Source organism: Callospermophilus lateralis, chromosome 1, assembly GCF_048772815.1.
Source record: "Callospermophilus lateralis isolate mCalLat2 chromosome 1, mCalLat2.hap1, whole genome shotgun sequence".
Taxonomy (NCBI): Eukaryota; Metazoa; Chordata; class Mammalia; order Rodentia; family Sciuridae; genus Callospermophilus; species Callospermophilus lateralis.
Window position 1 is genome coordinate 91,382,440 of NC_135305.1, and position 22,182 is coordinate 91,404,621.

General features: G+C 38.2%; 1 protein-coding gene across 2 annotated transcripts in view; it reads right to left on the bottom strand.

Moving 5' to 3' along the window:
* The window catches only part of Herpud2 (HERPUD family member 2), a 43,637-nt gene extending 38,544 nt beyond the window's left edge, over positions 1-5,093 (bottom strand). Inside the window, exons 1-2 of one of the 2 annotated variants that reach the window (XM_076863957.2) lie at positions 4,781-5,093; positions 4,164-4,581 (exon numbers count right to left, since the gene is read on the bottom strand). In XM_076863957.2, the coding sequence (XP_076720072.1) occupies positions 4,164-4,310 (147 nt within the window). In that variant the 5' untranslated portion in view covers positions 4,311-4,581; positions 4,781-5,093. The other variant, XM_076863967.2, reaches the window with a different exon arrangement.
* Between the last annotated feature and the right edge of the window lie 17,089 nt (positions 5,094-22,182).

A 22,182-nucleotide genomic window follows, 5' to 3' on the forward strand; every position in this document is an offset into this window, starting at 1 on the left:
TCATCAGCAAAGCTAAAAGACCTAAATATTCAACGTCACTGCTTTAGTGAAACAGCAAGAACAGCAAAGACAGAGGGAATGTACCCAGAGAGGAGACAATCAAGAAGCACTTTGATCCCAGAACTGGAAAATGGGAAACAGGGAATGCAAGCGCAAAAAAAGTTTTGCCTTTAACACTGAGTTCAAGGTGAGTCAGGTTCATCTTAGTTACAGTTTGCCTATAAAAACAGATAGTAAAAAGAGATAAAGAAAAAAGTAAATAATTGAACTTAGAAATTTGTATTTTTTAAGTTTTCTTAGTCCATTCTAACTGAACAACATTAAGTTCAACCATTTAGATATCTACTTCTCTGATAATTAAGTCTAAACTCAGATCAAGGTCCCAAACTCAAGTGAAAGTGGCCTTTCTTGACAAGTATCTTTACCATCTAGTAGCAATTACCTAAATTTCAGATTTCACACTAAAGTGCAATTTCAGGACCTAAAAAACTAAAGTCATCAAGTTAAAAAAAAAAAAAAGTCATATTAAAATAGGATCCACAACTAACTATTCATACTCTCATCAATATGAACTGGTACACTTTCCAGTTCCTAAACTAAAGCTTAAACCAATTATCAATACCATTCAAAGTTAACTAAACTGCAAAAGAGCTCAATTCCACATCTGAAGATTTATGATTTGGAAATATTTTCATAAATATGGCAACTTCCTGAATTCTTACCTAGAAAGTACCTTCCCCTCCATAGCCCACTAAAGATCTATCATCTTTTTACTAAGGACTGTATTACTATGTGATAAAGTAATAGAAAGCATCTAGTCATCAATTCAACATTAACTATGAAAGAATACTTTAAAAAGGAAATTATTAGACTCTGATTTCTCTCCTTCCTTAAAACTGTTATCAACTCTTTAAGAAAAATGTAAATGTCCCTGTGAACCCTGTGAATAGCTACATTCCCTTAACACCCCCAACACAAAAGCTAACCATTCCCTTCCTGTGCTCCTACAACACACAACACCCCTCCTGTATAACACTAGTCACCATATGGTATAGTTACTTATTTATATGTCTGTATCCCCCACTAGACCTGAGCTTCATAAGAGCAAAGGACAGTCATCATCATCTTCACACTGCATAGATATCTGAATGCCAAGTCAATAAAATCCTACCTAGTTAAAATATAAATGAAGCTCAAGAAATGTGCTTTTTGAGGAGCAGGGTACATGTATGGTAAGTTTACAGGGGGAGGGGGAGTTGAATTTTAAATATTCATGTGGAGATTAAATATTCACCTATGATTAAGTCAAATCAATATCTGACCATAAAGCTGAGATCTTAAGACTTCAGGATTACACTTATAGAGTTTAGCAAGAATTCCATTAACAGCATGTAAACATGTGACCTATCCTTACAGGAATCCTAAAAAAGACAACTTCAAATCTCTATTCTTCCTCCTCCCCCAGCAGATCCCATTTACTTTCCCAGAAGCCACTGCCACAGGAACCAAGGCCCATCAGATCCAAATAGAGTGGTATCAACCAAAGCTGTCAACTTTTCTCCTTCTTACTGGGGGAACTCCTACTCCTACAAGGCACTGGAACCCCTGCTTCCAAGTCCACCTACCTCCACCAGGCAGATATTAAGGAAGAGGCACAAGAAATGATCTCTTAAAAACCAAACAGCAAGGCTGAGGCTGTGGCTCAGTGGTAGAGCGCTTGCCTAGCATGGGTGAGGCACTGGGTTCGATTCTCAGCACCACATATAAATAAATGAATAAAATAAAGGTCCATAGATATAAAAAATATTAAAAAAAAAAAAAAAAAAAAAAAAAGGCGGCCAGGAGTGGTGGCACATGCCTGTAGTCCCAGCTTCTTGGGGGCTGAAGAGGGAGGACTTCTTGAGCCCACAAATTGCATACCAGCCTGGGCAACACAGCAAGACCCTATCTAAATAAATAAATAAATAAAATTTAAAAACCACCAAAGAGCACTTGAAAAGCTGTCATTGTGGGTGGACATAAAAAACATAATTTCTGCTATACTATTGCTTAATTGTAAAAATAACATCAAAAAATAAATTTTTAGGACCCCAAGTTCCACGTTGATGACTACCCATAGCTATGGGATACCACTAAACAGTTGATCTGCTCAACGACTGTGATACTTCAAATTAATCTCTAATGATCATAACATAAACCTGCCAAATCTAATAACCATACAGTTTTTAGTGAAATTTGTAATAGTAAACACATGCACCCCTGTCCAAATCTCATTAACCTGGAAATGACAGTCTATTACTTGATATTACAATCTACTTGGAGAAAACTTGCTGGAGGATAAAAAAGTTAGGTTTACCACAAGGTTGAGTCATGAATAAGATGCATATTATTTGGTAAAGCCTCAAAAAGCATCTCTGTGTGTCTACAAAAGGCAGAAGGGTTGAGAAAGAAGCTTTGCAACTGATATCCTCAAGCAGCTAATAAATGACGGCACTTACAGTCCTCCACTAGTGATTAGCACTACATGGGGAAAACTGCCAAAAACAGGTTTCTCCCAGGCAGATAAGGTAAAAAGGTTTCATATTCCCTTCTCTAATACTTAAAAAAAAAAAGTTACAGAACAGTAATAATTTGTTCTATCAGACTGCAGACCAAGCCCCTTTTGCTTTAACAGTACAACATGAAGATCTCACATAAGTACATATATGATCAAGAATGTACTTGGGCTATGATATTAATATCATGATATTAAATGATATTTTGGCTGTTGTGAACAGCACTATGACTTTCAATTCTGACTACTCTGAAAAGCTACTTTTCATTTCAAAAATGTGTAAAATTAATCATATGCAATAGAAAATTTTTTGTAAAGCAGAAATTTTTTAACAAATTGCTACCATGTGAAACTTTTAAACAAAAGTTCTGAATAAACCAGAGCTACAGCTATTCTGTTGCAAGTACTTACATACCTCAGGGGGGTTTTTGCCCTCTACTAAAAATATTTGTATCATAAAATATTGACAAACACAGCTAATGCCAATGAGTTATTTTTCTAAACCTCCTGTTTTCACAATAATTGTCCTAATTCCCTGATTATCCTAGAAATCTAAAAGCCTAACCAAACTTAATACTGCAACATTGAAAGAGTCCCAATTCATAAATATCTTAAGTGTCTTCCTAACTTAAGCTGTAAAGCAAGACTAGAAGGCATAAATGCCTTCTAGTAAACCCATGTGTATATCTGTCTGATGCAAAAATAGTTCCCACCCTAAAATCCACACCTTTTCCATATTTAAACAAAAGTTTAAGTAAATGAACACTGTTCAAGAACGAAAAATTTATACAACAAAGAATATGGAAACCTCACTCTACATGACACTATCCTTCTTTCATTAACTATTTCAAGACTTCTTAACTACCAATTAGGTTCTTTCAAATCCGACTTTAGAAACAAATGGATCTACACTGTCCATCTGTATTTATCTTTGCAATCTCCACATATGCTTCAGAATGGGAAACAAAGTCACACTGAACTTGGGGGAAACAGGTGATATGAACTCCCTATGAAAGGAATAAAAAGATACTAAATGGTTGGGAGATGGACAGAGGGTTGGAAGGACTATTCTAAATTAAAGAGATTTCTGTGTCCTTCCTCGTCAGGAGAAAAACGAGAAAGAAGTGCTGGTGGAAGAAAATTAATATACAACTTGCTCCTTGAAACACAGGCTTTAAAGTATAATTTTGGAATCATATACTTATTTCCAAGAAAAAAAATTATCTTCACAATGAACGAATTTCTGGATGAGGTACTTAGAGTAAAATGGAATTCTAGTGTAGAAGGGCTGTAGCACTTCTTTATCTTTAAAAAAAAAAAAAAAAAAAAAAAAAAGAATGCATGTCATTCTCCTTTTAGGCTGATGACTACGGGAAACGGTCCCTTTCCATATCTGCCAATTTTGTGTCTCTTGATATTTCTGCACCCTCTTACTAATTAACTGGTCTTCATCAGTAAGATATTAATAATGGTTGAACACTCAGGAGACACCCACAGCCTCAAAACTAAAGAGACCTATTCAAGAAGAGACGGGATGAACCAGGAGAAGGAAGGTATATGGCAAAAACACAGCAGGTCAGAGCAGTTGTGCCCGGCTTTGCACACTTACTGGTTTGCTAGGGTACACGTTAGATAGATGCGTTTTTAGTTTCCCCACGGTCCAGTTCAAGAAGCAGCTAATAGTCTGGTCACTGTATTTCTGATTCGGTGCTTTAATGATGAGGGTCACAGGAATCTCCATCCCACTTTGGTCCATGGTGCCCCCAAAGTCGGACGGTCAAAGAGGAGCAGCAATGAGCCCTAATGAGCCGAAGTGTTTACCGCCGGCGCGGCTAGGATGGGGACGGAAGTGAGTTCTTAGTATTCTGTGTTCAATTCAGTCACAAGTGCATCGGGCGATACGAAGGCCATTGCCAGTACCAAGGATGGACAGAGACGGTGGTGGCGGCGGCGGCGGCGGCGGGGTCTGGGTGCCCGGCCGTGGGTGCAGCTCTCCCCGCCAGGTCCGGGCTCCGCCTGGCTCCGGACTGTGGAGGGAGGCGGGGGAAAAGAGAAAGCGATGAGAAAGCAGGATGGGAAGGGTGGGGGCGCGACCACCAGGGTCACCGCCCCGCCCCTACAGCGACCCCCAACCTGAAACGCAACAAGGCCCCTACGCGACTGCCCCGCCGCGCAGGCTGGGAAAGTAGCTGGGCTGCGCAGGGCGGCTAGTCGGGAAAGGGGTACCTGAGACACGGCAGCGGGGCCCGCCACCGCCGCCCTCCGCGCCCAACAGGGCGGCCAGCAGCACAGTCGGGGCGGGCGTTCTCGGCGGCGGCCGCTCCCTTCCTGCTGCTCCGCGGCGGCCGGCACGGCCCACCCCGGGTCTCGCGAGGCGGAGCGGGTAGCAGTCAGAGAAGTTGGCCGAAGGGCGCGGCCCGGCTCTCCAACTGACCCCTCGGGCGGAGGCGGCGCAGGTGGCAGGAAGGCGGGACGACGGCCGCGGCGCCGGCCCCGGCCCCGAGCGCTCAGATTTTGTTGTTGTGTACAGGGTCCAGCTCCTCTGTAAGCCGGAAGACGCAGAACGGAAGTGCGTCACGCGCGGAACGCCCCTGCGCGAGGCCGGGTCAGGCCCGCCGCCTCCCGCGGTGTTTGCACTGCGGGTAACTGGACGTCCTGAACCTAGCTGCGCATCGTCGTAGGCTGAAACCCGAATGCGGTGGCTCTTGGTGCAACCCTGGCCCCCAACACCAATTTAGGTGACGTTAGCATATCTTGTTGACCACACCCTGGCGGTGCAGGAAGTGCTTCTTCATCCCATGGGTTGTCTCTGCTAAAGTTAATACCCTCCCTAGTGCTGACTCAACTGCTCAAAATTTTTTAAATGTCGACTATCTGCAAAACACGGTGCCAGGAGGGGAGGCTATGGGTACATCGTGTAAGGAGCACTCTGCTTTGTGGGAACCTAGCTAACCTTTCTGAGTCTCCATTTAGGGAACAGTCCTGCCTACCCAGCTGCATGCTGATAAAGGAAATGAACTATCCATGTAAAGCGAGGTATAATTAGGGAGTATGGCAGTCTCTCAAACGTCAATTCGTCTTGGTTCTCTTAACAAAAGTTGACAAGTGCTTATCGAATACCGACTACTGTGTGTTCAGTACAATGGGGCTTGAAGAGGGATGATAGTTTTACAGGTTTGATATAGGAACAGAGGTTGATTTAAACTTTTTCACATTTCTTTGCAACTAGGATCAGTTTGATATAGGAACAGAGATTGAGTCCACAACTTATTGCTGGTTTATTCTGCATTGTTTGCAAGGAGGGGTCGGCTAGTCGGGAAAGGGGTACCTGAGACACGGCAGCGGGGCCCGCCATCGGTTTAGGAGTCAGTAAATTTAAGTTTGTTTAATGTGCATTTTCACTGCTTCAGACTTCGACTTACAGGAGAATGCAAACTGATGATACAGGGAATTTGGGGAAGTTGGTCTTTTTCTCAATACAAAAAGGACTTCAAACTACCACTGGATTAGTGACCAAGTGGAAGAATTTCCAGTCAGCAGCTAATGCAGCAGGATCCCTTCCATTCTCCTCCCCCAATACACACCACCTTGTTTTTTTATGGTAGGAAATTTTACCTATCTTAGCGGTACCCTCCCAAGTGCTGTTCTGAAATAAAAGTGAAATCCCCTTTGTTGCCAATCATGGAATGACCACAGCTTTCTGTGATGGGGTTTTCTATAGCAAACTCTGCTCTTTGTTTACCCTGTCACCCAAACAGAACCTTAACATTCTAGGTTAATAAAAAAAAAAATTTTTTTTGAACTTTTTCACATTTCCTTGCAGCTAGGAGCAACCATATGACACAGGTCAAGCAAAGGAAATGAAATTTGAAGTTACTACTGGGGTTCCCAGGAAAGTTTTTAGGACAAGCTCCATAGAGCAGAACTCATCCTTATCCTATATTTGTCTTTTGAAGGTATGTTATGCTAGAGGTGCAGCAACCATGCATGAAGTAACAAGCAGAAAAATAGAAAGTCTGCATGCCAAGCATGGCAGAAGCTAGGTCCTTAGCGGCAAAATCATGTCATCATATAAACCCTTGACTGTCTTTTCTAAATCTTTTTATATCAAATTCCTATTAAGCCAAGAAGTCTCAACCACCACCATCCTTCCATCCCTACAGCTCCTGTCACTTATGCTTGTGACTCAGACTTCCAGGAATCCTTTAAACATGATGTGACCATCTTGACTTGGCACAAGAAAATGTACATTGCTATTGAAATGTACATTAGTAATTATTTAAAAAGGAATTCTTTGCTCCAGTAGTAACAAAGAATATGGTGGTATAAATAAATGAATGAATAAATAAAAAACAATTATTAAGACAGAAAGTGCATTTCACAATGTTAGGCACAATTTAAAGCAGAGTCCATCAAAGATTCACTAGTGTGAACAAAAATTAAAATTATAATGAATGCCAGGCTCTATGGTGCAAACCTATAATCCTAGCAACTCAGGAGACTAAAGCAGGAGGATCACAAATTCAAAGCCAGCCTCAGCAATTAAACAAGGCCCTAAGCAATTCAGTGAGGCCCTGATGCAAAATAAAAAATAAAAAGGACTGGGATATGGCTCAGTGGTAAAGTGCCTCTGGGTTCAATCCCTAATACAAAAAATAAAAATAAAAAGTGGAATAATTTGAAAGATATGGGCATGTAGTATCAGACAAAAATGATTTTAACTTTATAACTACTTGAGTAAGTACCTAAAAAAAATGTTCTGATGCTGTTGAACTGGGCCACAATAAAAAAATAAATGTACCATTTTTGTCAAAATATGTATATATGTGTATATAACAATGTATGAAAGGGTGGTCCCCAGAATATTGATAGTGTTTGACTTGGAATTTGGGATAGAAATAATCACTATTGAGGGGAAACAAGATAGTAACAGTTGGTGAGAGACTGCTATAAACTAATTAATATGCCAGATATGGTGGCATACAGCTATAATCCCAACAACTTGAGGGTTGAGGCAGGAGGATCAAAAGTTTGAGACCAGCTTCAACAACTTAGCAAGGACAATCAGCCTCAAAATAAAACATAAAAAAGGGCTGGTGATGTAGCTCATTGGCAGAGAACCCATCACCAGCCCTTTTTTATGTTTTATTTTGATATGTTTTGGTCCCTAGTAACCAGACCAAAAAAGAAAAATCATGTACATGTTGCAGATTGGAAATGTGAAATGTGAAAGAACGATTGCTATTAAAATTAAGACTTATTTTATTGACTTGTTTAACTGTGAGATCACAAATGTCCACTTAGATGGATTTGATTAGGAGGATAATGAAGCACCTGACTCCAAAGAGGAAGAGGATGAGGATGGAGATGAAGAGGAATATTTAGCTGGTCCACCTGAAGTATATGAGGAAAAAGAGGAAGATGAGGAAGAGGATGAAGATGAAGCAGGATCAGAATTGGGAGAGGGAGAAGAAGTGGGCCTTTCTTACTTGATGAAAGAAGAAATTCAGGATGAAGAAGAAGATGATGATGATGTTGAAGATGGGGAAGAGGAGGAGGAAGAGGAAGAAGAAGTTCTGGCGGGGGGTGGGAGGGGGAGAGGGAAGGAAGAAGATGACTAGATTCATTCTAATACCAGGTTCCCCAGCATTTCTGGGTGTCTAATAGAGTGATTACATCTTTGTTTTTTTATGTACAATAGCTATCCCAACATAAGACAATGTGTAACTTTTTATAGAAAAGTGTGCTTTTACTAGTTTTGCCTTATCATTCCAGTTAAGATTTACTAGTCTGTTAATGATCATTGTATATGGAGAAAAAATTTCATTGACACTCCCCCCATTAAGATATTCTCTAGCAATTATATTTAGAAACTTAATTTTTCTAATTCAAGTTCAAGTTCATTGTATTAGTAATTTTTAGTCCATAATTAAAACATGATTGCTTTTACACAGGTGAAGTTTGGTGCATTTCATTCATAAGATTTTAAAGTTATTTATAAGTTAACTGAAATTACAGTCATCTGTAAATGAAATGACAGTAGTCTCTTGAATAAGTTGATTATTATTTTTTTTAGAGATGATCTAGGGATCTTTATTTTGAAGGCATTGACTTTTTTTTAAAATAGCTAAGGATATTCGGGTGGGTTTTTTTGTCACATGAATTAAGTTGGAAAGTAGAAGCAGAATAATAAAGGTTTTATTCAGCAATATAGTTTGTGGATTTGGGGGAGGTTCTAACCAGTAATATAATTCATGGATTTTGTGGTGATTGATAAGATTTTATTTTTGAAGGAAAAATTGCCTATACTAAGTGAGACACACAGGTGAACCCGCTCTTTAGGCTGCAGATCTTGACATGCCAATGGTTGTTTATTTTGTTTTGTTTTAGATATGCACTTGTTTTCCTCTCATCAATTTCTTTATGATCACCTTCCCTTCTTGTTGACTCCCCTTTCTCTATCCCAAAAGAAAGCTGGGAACTTCTGTATACCCAAAAAACCTTATAAAAGTCTTATACTTCAACCATCTTTTCAGATCTTTCTGGGTTTTAAACAGAGTGGAAGAAACTGAGAATTTTCTGAGATACAAATATTGTTATTGATAGAATTTTAGGCAGCAAGCTCTGCTTATTGTAAATCTTTCTTGACTGACAACATTTAAGTAGGATGAAGAAAGTAAAGGACCAGGAGAGGGTTTTTGAATTAGCATTAGTGTTCATTGCCTGTTGATAATTAATGAGACATTTAAGACAATTTTTAAGTTGGCATCCTAAATTATTTTAAAATTTTTCTTGGTAAGCCCTTTAGTTGTTCCTATAGTTTTAAAGCATTACCAGATTTAGCATTTAATTGGAATATTATAGGCAATTGGAAAAATATTTGGGATTAAATATTAAAATTAAGACTTATTTTCAAGTGAATGTCCATTAAAATAGAAGAATATTTGGGATAAGTATGAGTATGTGCTTACTTACATGGTTACTAAATAAAATATAATGAATAGACAAGTACATCTCTGTTTTTGTCATGGAGGCTCCATGTTCATGGTAATTGCTTTGTTCTTCTTGACTATCTAAACATTTTTTCTTTGTTTTGAACATTTATAAAGTTTTTAAAAGTTGGTGTCAGGAAACTAATTGAAGCTATTCTCTGCTGGGACACATCTAAATTATGAGTGTAGTACTGCTGCTGCTTGTTTTTGTTTTTTGTTTTTTTTTTAGTTTAAAATGTATGACTTGGCATTTTAAAGGTTATTTGTGGAGAAACTAAAACAGTTGCACAACTGACTGAAGTAAAACGCTTGGAATAAATTTAGTAGGGGAATCAGAAAATACAAAAGATTAACTTTTTTTCTCCTAATTTTTAACAATTGATATGCCCTGCTTTTCTAAGAATTTTCATTACATACTATGCCCAGATTATAAAATACTTATTTTTAAAATGGAATCTATATATTGACTTTCTTATCAATCATCTTATTATGTGATCAAAATTAGAGTTCTTTGGTTTGAAAACAACACATAGTGAACCTCCAGATAATTTTTAAGAACTTATTTAGCTTTGTGGGTGGTATTTTCATGCAAATAAGTTAGGGAGGGGTTATATTTTGTAGAAGTTTGGGGTCCTGTTTTAATGCTTTTTGTATTGCAGTATGTACATAGTGTGTTAAGTTCTTTAAGAATCTCTCCTTAAACTTTGAGGTTAATACTTTTGTGCAACTGTGTTTTTGAATAAAGCCATGACAGTGTTAAGAACAACAACAACAACAAAAAAAAAAGATTTGTGATAGTAATAAATGTACCTAAATAGTATTAACTATGCAATTCATGGAAACTATTTTATTAACTCAGGGTAATTTCTGCCCATTTGGGTAGCTGTCTTCGTTAACAAGGTAAATGAGAAATTTGAAGAAAATTACTTATAAATAATAAAACGTGATTTCCAGTGTTTGTGGAGTGTTTATTTCTAATTCTTTTAATCATCAAGTTAAGAAAGAGAACAGCTAGAAAAGCACATACTGATTCATTCTATGAGATTCCAGATTCTTTTAAAAGTTCAAAGAAAATCAAGTGTTTGTTAGTGAAATTTTCTTACTAAAATTTGGAGTACCTTCCAGGAAGCTAAATGCTCTTTTGGTGTTGGTATATTTGAGTTTCTTCATTTGTTTGTTTGACTGCTGTCTTGGGATAAAAGGCTTTAATCAAGTGATGATCTTGCAGTTGCAGATTTTAGAGGTGATGTTGGCCATCTGGCTTCTGATTCCTTCCATTTCCACTTTCTCCATTCTTTTCATTTTTTAAGATGCTGTGCCACAAAGCATCTAATCAAATCTCAATCAAGTGTATTGTTTTTTAAAAAAAAAAAATGAAAACCAACAGTGGAACCCTATGAAAACTAGTTCATTTCAATACTGTACTTTAAAAATCTTAATTGGTCCCAGATGTTTGATTTAAACCATCTTATAGAAAAATGGAAGGAAGAGCCACATGCAGTGACTATGCCTGGAGTTTTAGCTATTCATGAGGCTAAAACCAGGGAATCACTTGAACTCAGAAACTTAAGACCAGCCTGAGCAACATAGAAAGACCACATCTCCTTAAAAAAAAAAAAAAAAAAAAAGAAGCGGGAAGAAGCATACTGTGCATGCCTTAAATGCCAAATATGTGTTTTGAGTGATATATCATTTAGTGAATTTTCAAAACAGCTCTGTTTCAAAACAGTAGTTAGGATACTGAAGCTCAGAAAGGGTGTCTGATACACAAAGTCACACAACTATTAATTTTTAAATATAGTTTTGATTCTATTGTAATACTCAGTCTTTCCATTACACTGAACTTTCTCATTTAAAAATATTCATGGATAATATGAAACATTCAAGATGAAAAGACTTTCAAGAACAACCTTAGAGGTCATCTAGATCAGTCTTTCAAATACTACCAGAATCTCTACCAGAGAGATTTAAATCTTTCCAGGAAGAAGAAGCACCCTAGTTTTCACTGCAGCATGATCAATTGTTAAACAGCCATAATCATTATGAGTTGAAATCTGTATTCCAATCATTTGTCTTTAGGTCTACTCTTCCCCTCTTTACCAGTTCAAAATATGTCTCCCCTTATTCCCTTCAAATAAACATTAAGTGCCTTGCATGCCTTTTTCAGACAAAACAGCCCTGAATCCTTCAACCAGCCTTGAGAATGATTTCCAGATCTCTCAGAATAGTGACACCTTTGGAAACACTAGTTTATAATAACTCATAAATTTTGGTACATACAGTAGTTCAGATATTTTGTGATTTCCTTAGAATAGCTTCCATAATGATGCATGTTTCAATCAGTTTCTATATTAACAGAAACATGAATAAGCTGGTTTGGCAGTTGGATTTACTACTTTTCAGGAACTGTATTTCTAGTCAGTATTTACAGTGACCATTTGATTAAGACAGAAGCTTCTAATTTCTCTGTCGATTTCAATCTAGTGATTTATAATGCTTAGAGAATATTGTAGCAAAAATAGCATCTCACCGACCAGAAATGTGGCTAGAGGCAAGTGTGTGTGTATGTGTGTGCAATAAAACACACAAATCCTTTTTTTTTATATTGGTTATTCAAAACATTACAAAGATTGCAGAATCACATCGGTTACACATCCACATTTCAAATCCTTTCTATTTTTTATCTTTTGAGAATTTTGACCTAAAAGGATGTATTGGTTGCAAAATAAATTACCTCAAAAAAAATGTGGGTCAGAAACTTGGGAAGCAGCTGAACTGTAGTTCTAGTTTGAATCTCTCATGGCATGAGAGATATCAAAATTCCAGCTGATATTGGGTAATCTTCAAGACTGAATTAGTACTAGAAATCTACCCTCCAGGTGGCTCACTCATAACACTGGCAAATTAGTGCTAATTTTTTATGTGATGCTTTAGTTCCTCCCCACATGGCCTCTTTATGGGACTGCTTGAGGGTCCTCACAACATAGCATCTAGATTCACCCAGGACAAGAGATCTAAGAGACCATAATATAATTTCATAAATAACATATTGTCATCTATAATGTGCTCTTTGGGTCACATAGATCAGCCCTGAGTCAATGAGGGAAGAAAATATGTATGAATAACAGGAATTAAGGGCCACTGGTCCCATATTGGAGGCAAGCTACCATATATCTTACCAAAGCATGGCAGGTGATAATAGATAACTCTTGCCTTCTGTTTATAACTATCCTTGTCCTAATCCCAATGCCAATATTGCAATTATTTCACAACTGCCTGCCCTTCCACTGGCATTCAGCCTCTCTTCTCCCAAAGATTTTTCATTAATTTTCTACCTCCAAATTTAGAAATACTGGCTATATTTTTCAAATGTTTGCTGTCTTTGTTGCTAAAAAGCAAACACAACACGGTTTAGTAGAATTTGGAGATCTTACATTTCCTGCCCTACTTTCAAATAAAGTTAAGAATATGTTAATATGTTGGGCTGGGGATGTGGTTCAAGCCGTAGCGTGCTCGCCTGGCATGCGTGCGGCCCGGGTTCGATCCTCAGCACCACATACAAACAAAGATGCTGTGTCCTCCGAAAACTAAAAAACATAAATATTAAAAAATTCTCTCTCTCTCTCACTCTCTCTTAAAAAAAAACAATAAGAATATGTCACTAAATTGAAACAAATTTGAATTGCTGCCCTAATCCAGGGAATTCTTAATCTAGCTTCAGAGACAGACGTCCAGAATATGCATACCCCTGAATTGTCTATAGGACTGTGTGTGTATGTATGGTCAAGTGCAGCAAATATTTGCTTTAATTGGCCTATAATCATTATCATAAGACCCCTGTGTGCCATCAATTTCTATAATCTCACTGATCTAAATGTATTTATCCAGAGGAAGTGTCCATGGCTTTTATCAGCTCTTCAAAAAGGCTATTTGTAGGGCTGGGATTGTGGCTCAGTGGTAGAGTGCTTGCCTAGCACATGCAAGGCCCTGGGTTTGATCCTCAGCACCACATAAAAATAAAAAAGATATTGTGTCCAGGGGCTGGGGTTGCTGCTCAGCAGTAGAGCACTCACCTTGCACATGCGAGACCCTGGGTTTGATTCTCAGCACCACATAAAAATAAATAAGTGAATTAAAGGTATTGTGTCCAACTACAACTAAAAAATATTTTTTAAAATGCCTTTCAGAGCCCACAATGAAAATCAGTAATCATTTTGAGATTTTCTTTTCCAGTTAAAGGTAATGGGCCTTTCACTGAGCCAATTATAAAATTATTTTTTCAATGCTCCAAATATGCCCCTATTTGCTTGCTTTGTAGAGTTAAGTCCTATAAAGTTTTCACTGCAGCATGAGTGTGACATTTTCCAGCTGGTGTGACATTAAGCTTCATCAGTAGAGGGCAGTAGAGAGACACTGGAAGAAGAGAAGACTGGGATAATATAGACCTGGATAATTTAGGCAGGCCCCTACAATGAATGTGAATTCAGTTCTAGCAGCATTCCTTGCTTCTGCAGAACCCAGTTCACCGGGGCCCAATGACCAGTTGTGTGTAGCACCACTCCATGAACAACTTAACCAGCAACCCTCTTGTGCAAATTTGCAAGCAAAGCCTATGAACAGTTTCCTCTAAAACCCCTTCAAATGGCTTTGCAGCAGAATACCGTGAATACAACCTCCATAAACAGGATCTCTTCACACTCTTTAGGTGGCTTTGAACCCTAGCACAATTTCTCTGACATCCAGTGAGCCACACTCACTGGAGTTCAGCAGTAACTGCCTATCTTAACCCTAAGGGTTGTGGCTGATCTATCTGTTATTCTTAAATTCTTTAGACTATTCTTTGTTCCTTTCTAGTTATCCCCTTGTTACTCTAATTCCTGATTATAAGTAATGATTCTTTATACTTAACCTTGCGTATTTAAAACATTGTGTGGTTTCTGTCTCTTGACTGGACCTCAACTGATACAGAATTGGTATGAAGAGTGGTCCCAGGAAATAGACACACAAAGATAGAATTTGAAAATTGGTTTCAACTAAGCTTCCTTCCCTAACCCCAACCAGTAACAAATTAGATGCTAGAAAATGATGGCTTGCAGACCTGCGACTCACCAGCAGATCAGGCCCAGTGACCCGAGGAACGGCAGAGCCACCCCCGCGCCTGCAAGGTAGGCGCACTTACCACCCACCGGCAGGTCAGGCCCAGCAACTCTCGGAGGGACACAGCTGCTCCACGCGCGTGCAAGGTAGGCGGAACCGTGACCACCGACAAAACAGGCCCAGTGGCCCGCCAGATACATCGCCCCGGTCGGGGGAGGGGCAGAGCCGCCACCAGCGCCTTTTAGGTAGACAGACCTGCAACCGACAGACAGAACAGGCCTAGTGGCCAGCGGAGGGGCAAAGCCGCTGCTCACGCCTGCAAGGTAGGCGGACCTGTGACCACCGAAAGAACAGGCCCATTGAAAGTACAGGTACAGCGGCCTCCTGGCGTGGTAGGCACATTGCCTCAATTGGAGGAGGGGCAGAGCCACCGCCAAAGCCTGCGAGGGAGACTTTGCAGCTATACAAGAGCAATATAAATATATAGGGGGAAAAATCAATAACACAACAGTTTCACCAAGCAGAAAGAAACGCGATCAGTATGAAAAGACAAGGAAAGAAAGGACCACAAGCAATGCAGGTCAACTCAACTTTAGAAGAGGTAATATCTGCAGCAGATGGAATGTCAGATAAAGAATTCAGGATATACATGCTTCAGATGATCTGGAGTCTCAAGGAAGACATTAGACAGCAAAATCAGACAATGAAAGACCACTTCGACCACTTTGACAATCAATTACATAAACAAATCCAAGAAGCTAAAGATCAATTATACAGGGAGATAGAGGTTATAAAAAACAAACAAACAGAAATCCTGGAAATGCAGGAAACAATAAACCAACTTAAAAACTCAATTGAGAATACTACCAGCAGAGTAGAACACTTAGAAGATAGAACATCAGACAATGAAGACAAAGTATTTCAACTGGAGAAGAACATAGACAGCTCAGCAAAGCTGTTAAGAAACCATGAGCAGAACATTCAAGAAATATGGGATAACATAAAGAGACCCAACTTAAGAGTCATGGGGATACAGGAAGGTATTGAGGTCCAAACCAAAGGAATGAGCAATCTATTCAACGAAATAATACGAGAAAACTTCCCAGACTTGAAGAATGAGACAGAATCCCAAATCCTAGAAGCCTACAGGACGCCGAATGTGCAAAATCATAAGAGATCCACACCTAGACACATTATAATGAAGATGCCCAACATACAAAATAAGGAGAGAATTTTAAAAGCTACAAGAGAAAGGAAGCAGATTACATTTAGGGGTAAACCAATCAGGATAACAGCTGATCTTTCAACACAGACTCTGAAAGCTAGAAGATCCTGGAATAACATATTTCAAACACTGAAAGAAAATGGGTTCCAACCAAGAATTGTGTATCCCGCGAAATTAAGCTTCAGGATGGAAGATGAAATTAAAACCTTCCATGATAAACAAAAGTTAAAAGAATTTGCAGCTAGAAAACCATCTCTTCAAAACATCCTCGGCAAAATATTACAGGAAGAGGAAATGGAAAATATCAATGAAAACCAACAGCGGGAGGTAGTACAGTAAAGGTGGGGGGGAATAATCAAAGAGGAAAACAAACCATGTTTAGTAACATAAATAAACAAATATGGCTGGAAGAACAACCCATATCTCAATAATAACTCTGAATGTTAATGGCTTAAACTCACCAATTAAGAGACACAGGCTAGCAGAATGGATCACTAAACAAGACCCAACAATATGCTGCCTTCAGGAGACGCATTTGATAGGAAAAGACATACATAGACTGAAGGTGAAAGGTTGGGAAAAATCATATCACTCATATGGACTTCGTAAACAAGCAGGAGTGTCCATACTCATATCAAATAAAATAGATTTCAAGCCAAAGTTAATCAAAAGGGATGAAGAGGGACACTACATACTTCTCAAGGGAACCATACACCAACAAGACATAACAATCATAAATATATATGCCCCAAACAATGGTGCAGCTATGTTCATCAAACAAACTCTTCTCAAGTTCAAGAGTCTAATAGACCACCATACAATAATCATGGGAGACTTCAACACACCTCTCTCACCACTGGACAGATCTTCCAAACAAAAGTTGAATAAGGAAACTATAGAGCTCAATAACACAATTAATAACCTAGACTTAATTGACATATATAGAATATACCACCCAACATCAAGCAGTTACACTTTTTTCTCAGCAGCACATGGATCCTTCTCAAAAATAGATCATATATTATGTCACAGGGCAACTCTTAGACAATATAAAGGAGTAGAGATAATACCATGCATCTTATCTGATCATAATGGAATGAAATTGAAAATTAACGATAAAAGAAGTAAGGAAAAATCATGCATCACTTGGAGAATGAACAATAGGTTACTGAATGATCAATGGGTTATAGAAGACATCAAGGAGGAAATTAAAAAATTCTTAGAGATAAATGAAAACACAGACACAACATATCGGAATCTATGGGACACATTGAAAGCAGTTCTAAGAGGAAAATTTATTGCTTGGAGTTCATTCCTTAAAAAAAGAAAAAACCAACAAATAAATGATCTAATACTTCAACTCAAAATCCTAGAAAAAGAAGAGCAAAACAACAGCAAAAGAAGTAGAAGACAAGAAATAATTAAAATCAGAGCTGAAATTAATGAAATCGAAACGAAAGAAACAATTGAAAAAATTGACAAAACTAAAAGTTGGTTCTTTGAAAAAATAAATAAAATCGACAGACCCTTAGCCACGCTAACAAAGAGAAGAAGAGAGAGAACTCAAATTACCAGCATACGGGATGAAAAAGGCAATATCACAACAGACACTTCAGAAATACAGAAGATTATCAGAAATTATTTTGAATCCTTATACTCCAATAAAATAGAAGATAGTGAAGGCATTGATAAATTTCTTAAGTCATATGATTGGCCCAGATTGAGTCAGGAAGATATTGACAACCTAAACAGACCAATATCAATTGAGGAAATAGAAGATACCATCAAAAGACTACCAACTAAGAAAAGCCCAGGACCGGATGGGTATACAGCAGAGTTTTTCAAAACCTTTAAAGAGGAACTAATACCAATACTTTTCAAGCTATTTCAGGAAATAGAAAAAGAGGGAGAACTTCCAAATTCATTCTATGAGGCCAACATCACCCTGATTCCTAAACCAGACAAAGACACTTCAAAGAAAGAAAACTACAGACCAATATCTCTAATGAACCTAGATGCAAAAATCCTCAATAAACTTCTGGCGAACCGGATACAAAAACATATCAAAAAAATTGTGCACCATGATCAGGTAGGATTTATCCCTGGGATGCAAGGTTGGTTCAATATACGGAAATCAATAAATGTTATTCACCACATCAACAGGCTTAAAAATAAGAACCATATGGTCATCTCGATAGATGCGGAAAAAGCATTCGACAAAGTACAGCATCCCTTTATGTTCAAAACTCTAGAAAAACTAGGGATAACAGGAACATACCTCAACATTGTAAAAGCAATCTATGCTAAGCCTCAGGCTAGCATCATTCTGAATGGAGAAAAACTGAAGGCATTCCCTCTAAAATCTGGAACAAGACAGGGATGCCCTCTCTCACCACTTCTGTTCAACATAGTTCTCGAATCACTGGCCAGAGCAATTAGACAGACGAAAGAAATTCAAGGCATAAAAATAGGAAAAGAAGAACTCAAATTATCACTATTTGCAGATGACATGATTCTATACCTAGCAGACCCAAAAGGGTCTACAAAGAAACTATTAGAGCTAATAAATGAATTCAGCAAAGTGGCAGGATATAAAATCAACACGCATAAATCAAAGGCATTCCTGTATATCAGCGACAAATCCTCTGAAATGGAAATGAGGACAACCACCCCATTCACAATATCCTCACAGAAAATAAAATACTTGGGAATCAACCTAACAAAAGAGGTGAAAGACTTATACAATGAAAACTACAGAACCCTAAAGAGAGAAATAGAAGAAGATCTTAGAAGATGGAAAAATATACCCTGTTCATGGATAGGTAGAAGTAACATCATCAAAATGGCGATATTACCAAAAGTTCTCTATAGGTTCAATGCAATGCCAATCAAAATCCCAACGGCATTTCTTGTAGAAATAGAGAAAGCAATCAAGAAATTCATATGGAAAAATAAAAGACCCAGAATAGCAAAAACAATTCTAAGCAGGAAATGTGAATCAGGCGGTATAGCTATACCAGACTTCAAACTATACTACAGAGCAATAGTAACCAAAACAGCATGGTACTGGTACCAAAACAGGCAGGTGGACCAATGGTACAGAATAGAGGACACAGAAACCAATCCACAAAACTACAACTATCTTATATTTGATAAAGGGGCTAAAAGCATGCAATGGAAGAAGGATAGCATCTTCAACAAATGGTGTTGGGAAAACTGGAAATCCATATGCAACAAAATGAAACTGAATCCCTTTCTCTCGCCATGCACAAAAGTTAACTCAAAGTGGATCAAGGAACTTGATATCAAATCAGAGACATGGCGTCTGATAGAAGAAAAAGTTGGCTATGATCTACATACTGTGGGGTCGGGCTCCAAATTCCTCAATAGGACACCCATAGCACAACAGTTAATAACTAGAATCAACAAATGGGACTTACTCAAACTAAAAAGTTTTTTCTCAGCAAAAGAAACAATAAGAGAGGTAAATAGGGAGCCTACGTCCTGGGAACAAATCTTTACTCCTCACACTTCAGACAGAGCCCTAATATCCAGAATATACAAAGAACTAAAAAAATTAGACAATGAGATAACGAATAACCCAATCAACAAATGGGCCAAGGACCTGAACAGAAATTTCTCAGAGGAGGACATACAATCAATCAACAAGTACATGAAAAAATGCTCACCATCTCTAGCAGTCAGAGAAATGCAAATCAAAACCACCCTAAGATACCATCTCACTCCAGTAAGATTGGCAGCCATTAGGAAGTCAAACAGCAACAAGTGCTGGCGAGGATGTGGGGAAAAGGGTACTCTTGTACATTGCTGGTGGGACTGCAAATTGGTGCGGCCAATTTGGAAAGCAGTATGGAGATTTCTTGGAAAGCTCGGAATGGAACCACCATTTGAACCAGCTATTCCACTACTCGGTCTATTCCCCAAAGACCTAAAAAGAGCACACTATAGGGACACTGCTACATCCATGTTCATAGCAGCACAATTCACAATAGCAAGACTGTGGAACCAACCTAGATGCCCTTCAATAGACGAATGGATAAAAAAAATGTGGCATTTATACACAATGGAGTATTACTCTGCATTAAGAAATTACAAAATCATAGAATTTGGAGGGAAATGGATGGCATTAGAGCAGATTATGCTAAGTGAAGCTAGCCAATCCCTTAAAAACAAATGCCAAATGTCTTCTTTGATATAAGGAGAGTAACTAAGAACAGAGTAGGGACGAAGAGCATGAGAAGAAGATTAACATTAAACAGGGATGAGGGGTGGGAGGGAAAGGGAGAGAGAAGGGAAATTGCATGTAAATGGAAGGAGACCCTCAGGGGTATACAAAATTACATACAAGAGGAAGTGAGGGGAAAGGAGGGAAAATATAAGGGGGAGAAATGAATTACAGTAGAGGGGGTAGAGAGAGAAGAGGGGAGGGGAGGGGGGAGGGGGGATAGTAGAGGATAGGAAAGGCACAGAATACAACAGACTCCAGAATGGCAATATGTAAATCAATGGTTGTGCAACTGAAGTGATTCTGCAATCTGTATATGGGGTAAAAATGGGAGCTCATATCCCACTTGAATCAAAGTGTGAAATATGATATATCAAGAACTATGTAATGTTTTGAACAACCTACAATAAAAATTAATTTAAAAAAAATAAAATAAAAAAAAATAAAATGTGAAAGCTAAAAAAAAAAAAAGAAAAAAAAAAAGAAAATGATGGCTTATGGGGGTGTTACCTTCTGATTATGATTATGTACCAACTAAAACAAATGTTTGCTGCTCTTTATCATAATGTCAATCATTATGACTACAGGGACAGTGGCATGGGATAGATTCTTGTGAATGATCTCGAACCTTTATAAAAATAAAATGCCAAACTCACATCTTTCAGCTCTCAGCTCAAGTCACAATCTAAGAACAGAAGGCTTCCATGATAAGTGTAAAAGGATCTTTTAGTACTTAAAGACATCAGGGTGTTTTTATTGAAAATCAAACATAAAAATTTATTTTGTGTGTTGTTTTTGTTTGTGTTGAGATGAGTTCTAACTATGTTACCCAGGCTGGTTTCAAACTTCTAGGGTCAAGTGATTCTACTGCCTCAGCCCGACAAATGCTGGGACTATAAGCATTCGCCATGTGCGAGCTGCAAAATTTTATTTTCAATATTGTTGAATTATAGAAACAATTGAATTCATAATTCTATGAAAGTTTTCATGTGACAGGGCACGAAATAGTAAAGAAAAGGATTATGAAAATTAGAATAGGGACATCTACTTGGACCCCAATGAAAATAATAATCTTTAAACCTTAAGCATTCCCTATTGATGAATGTAGCTTGCTCTCTGGAAATAAGCCTTCTTTTCTTCAAAAACTCAGTGATAACCTCATTCAGTATTCTTTTTTTTCTCCATATATCAAGGGATTTAACTCAGTGGCAATTAACCGCTAAGCCATATCTCCAGCCTGTTTTTATTTTTTATTTTAAGTCAGGGCTTTGCTATGTTGCTAAGACTGGCTTTGAACTTGCAATACTTCTACTTCAGCCTCCCAATCCTCTGGGATTATAGGCATGCACCACCACATCTAGCTTCAGAGCAAAATTTTAAAAGGGGATGTTCCTTACTCTCAAGACCCATCATAACTACCTGCTATTGCCACTGTATCAATACTGGGGTTAAATCTCAGTGTATTCCACAGAGACAGGTATACACTACAATCCAGGAAAAACTAGCTCATGCACCAAAAGAATCATAAGACTTAACAAATATATGTCAGAAATCTGGGGAATGTGCATGGAAGTCTACTTTAAAAGTATTAGAAAAAGAGAAAAGGGTGAAATACAACACCATATTGTGCTTATGGGTACACTTGCTAGAGATTATAGGTTTAATGTGTTTGCTCATGTGGCTAAGAATGGCTCTCACAATTTATTGATTGTTTGACTGAAGTTTGGACTCAGTGGTAGCCCACATCTGAGATGCCAGAGCTTTACTGGCATGACGTGGAGAAAGGAATCCAAGGACTTAAGGAGACAGGAATGTTAATCTATAGCACATGTTAACTACATAGACACCCACCCCCTCCACTATTCCATGAGAAGGCCCAGAAGATAATCCCATCTCTAAGGCATTGAAGAGGACATTAGGGAGGGGAGCACATACATCCTTATAAATCTCAGTGGTTGCTTTCCTTTATAGACCAGATATGTCTTAAGGAATGCTGCCATTATGATAGACCTCCTAATTATGTCTAGAATTGGGAGACAGCACCCAAAAAGATGGTGATCTGTTTCAT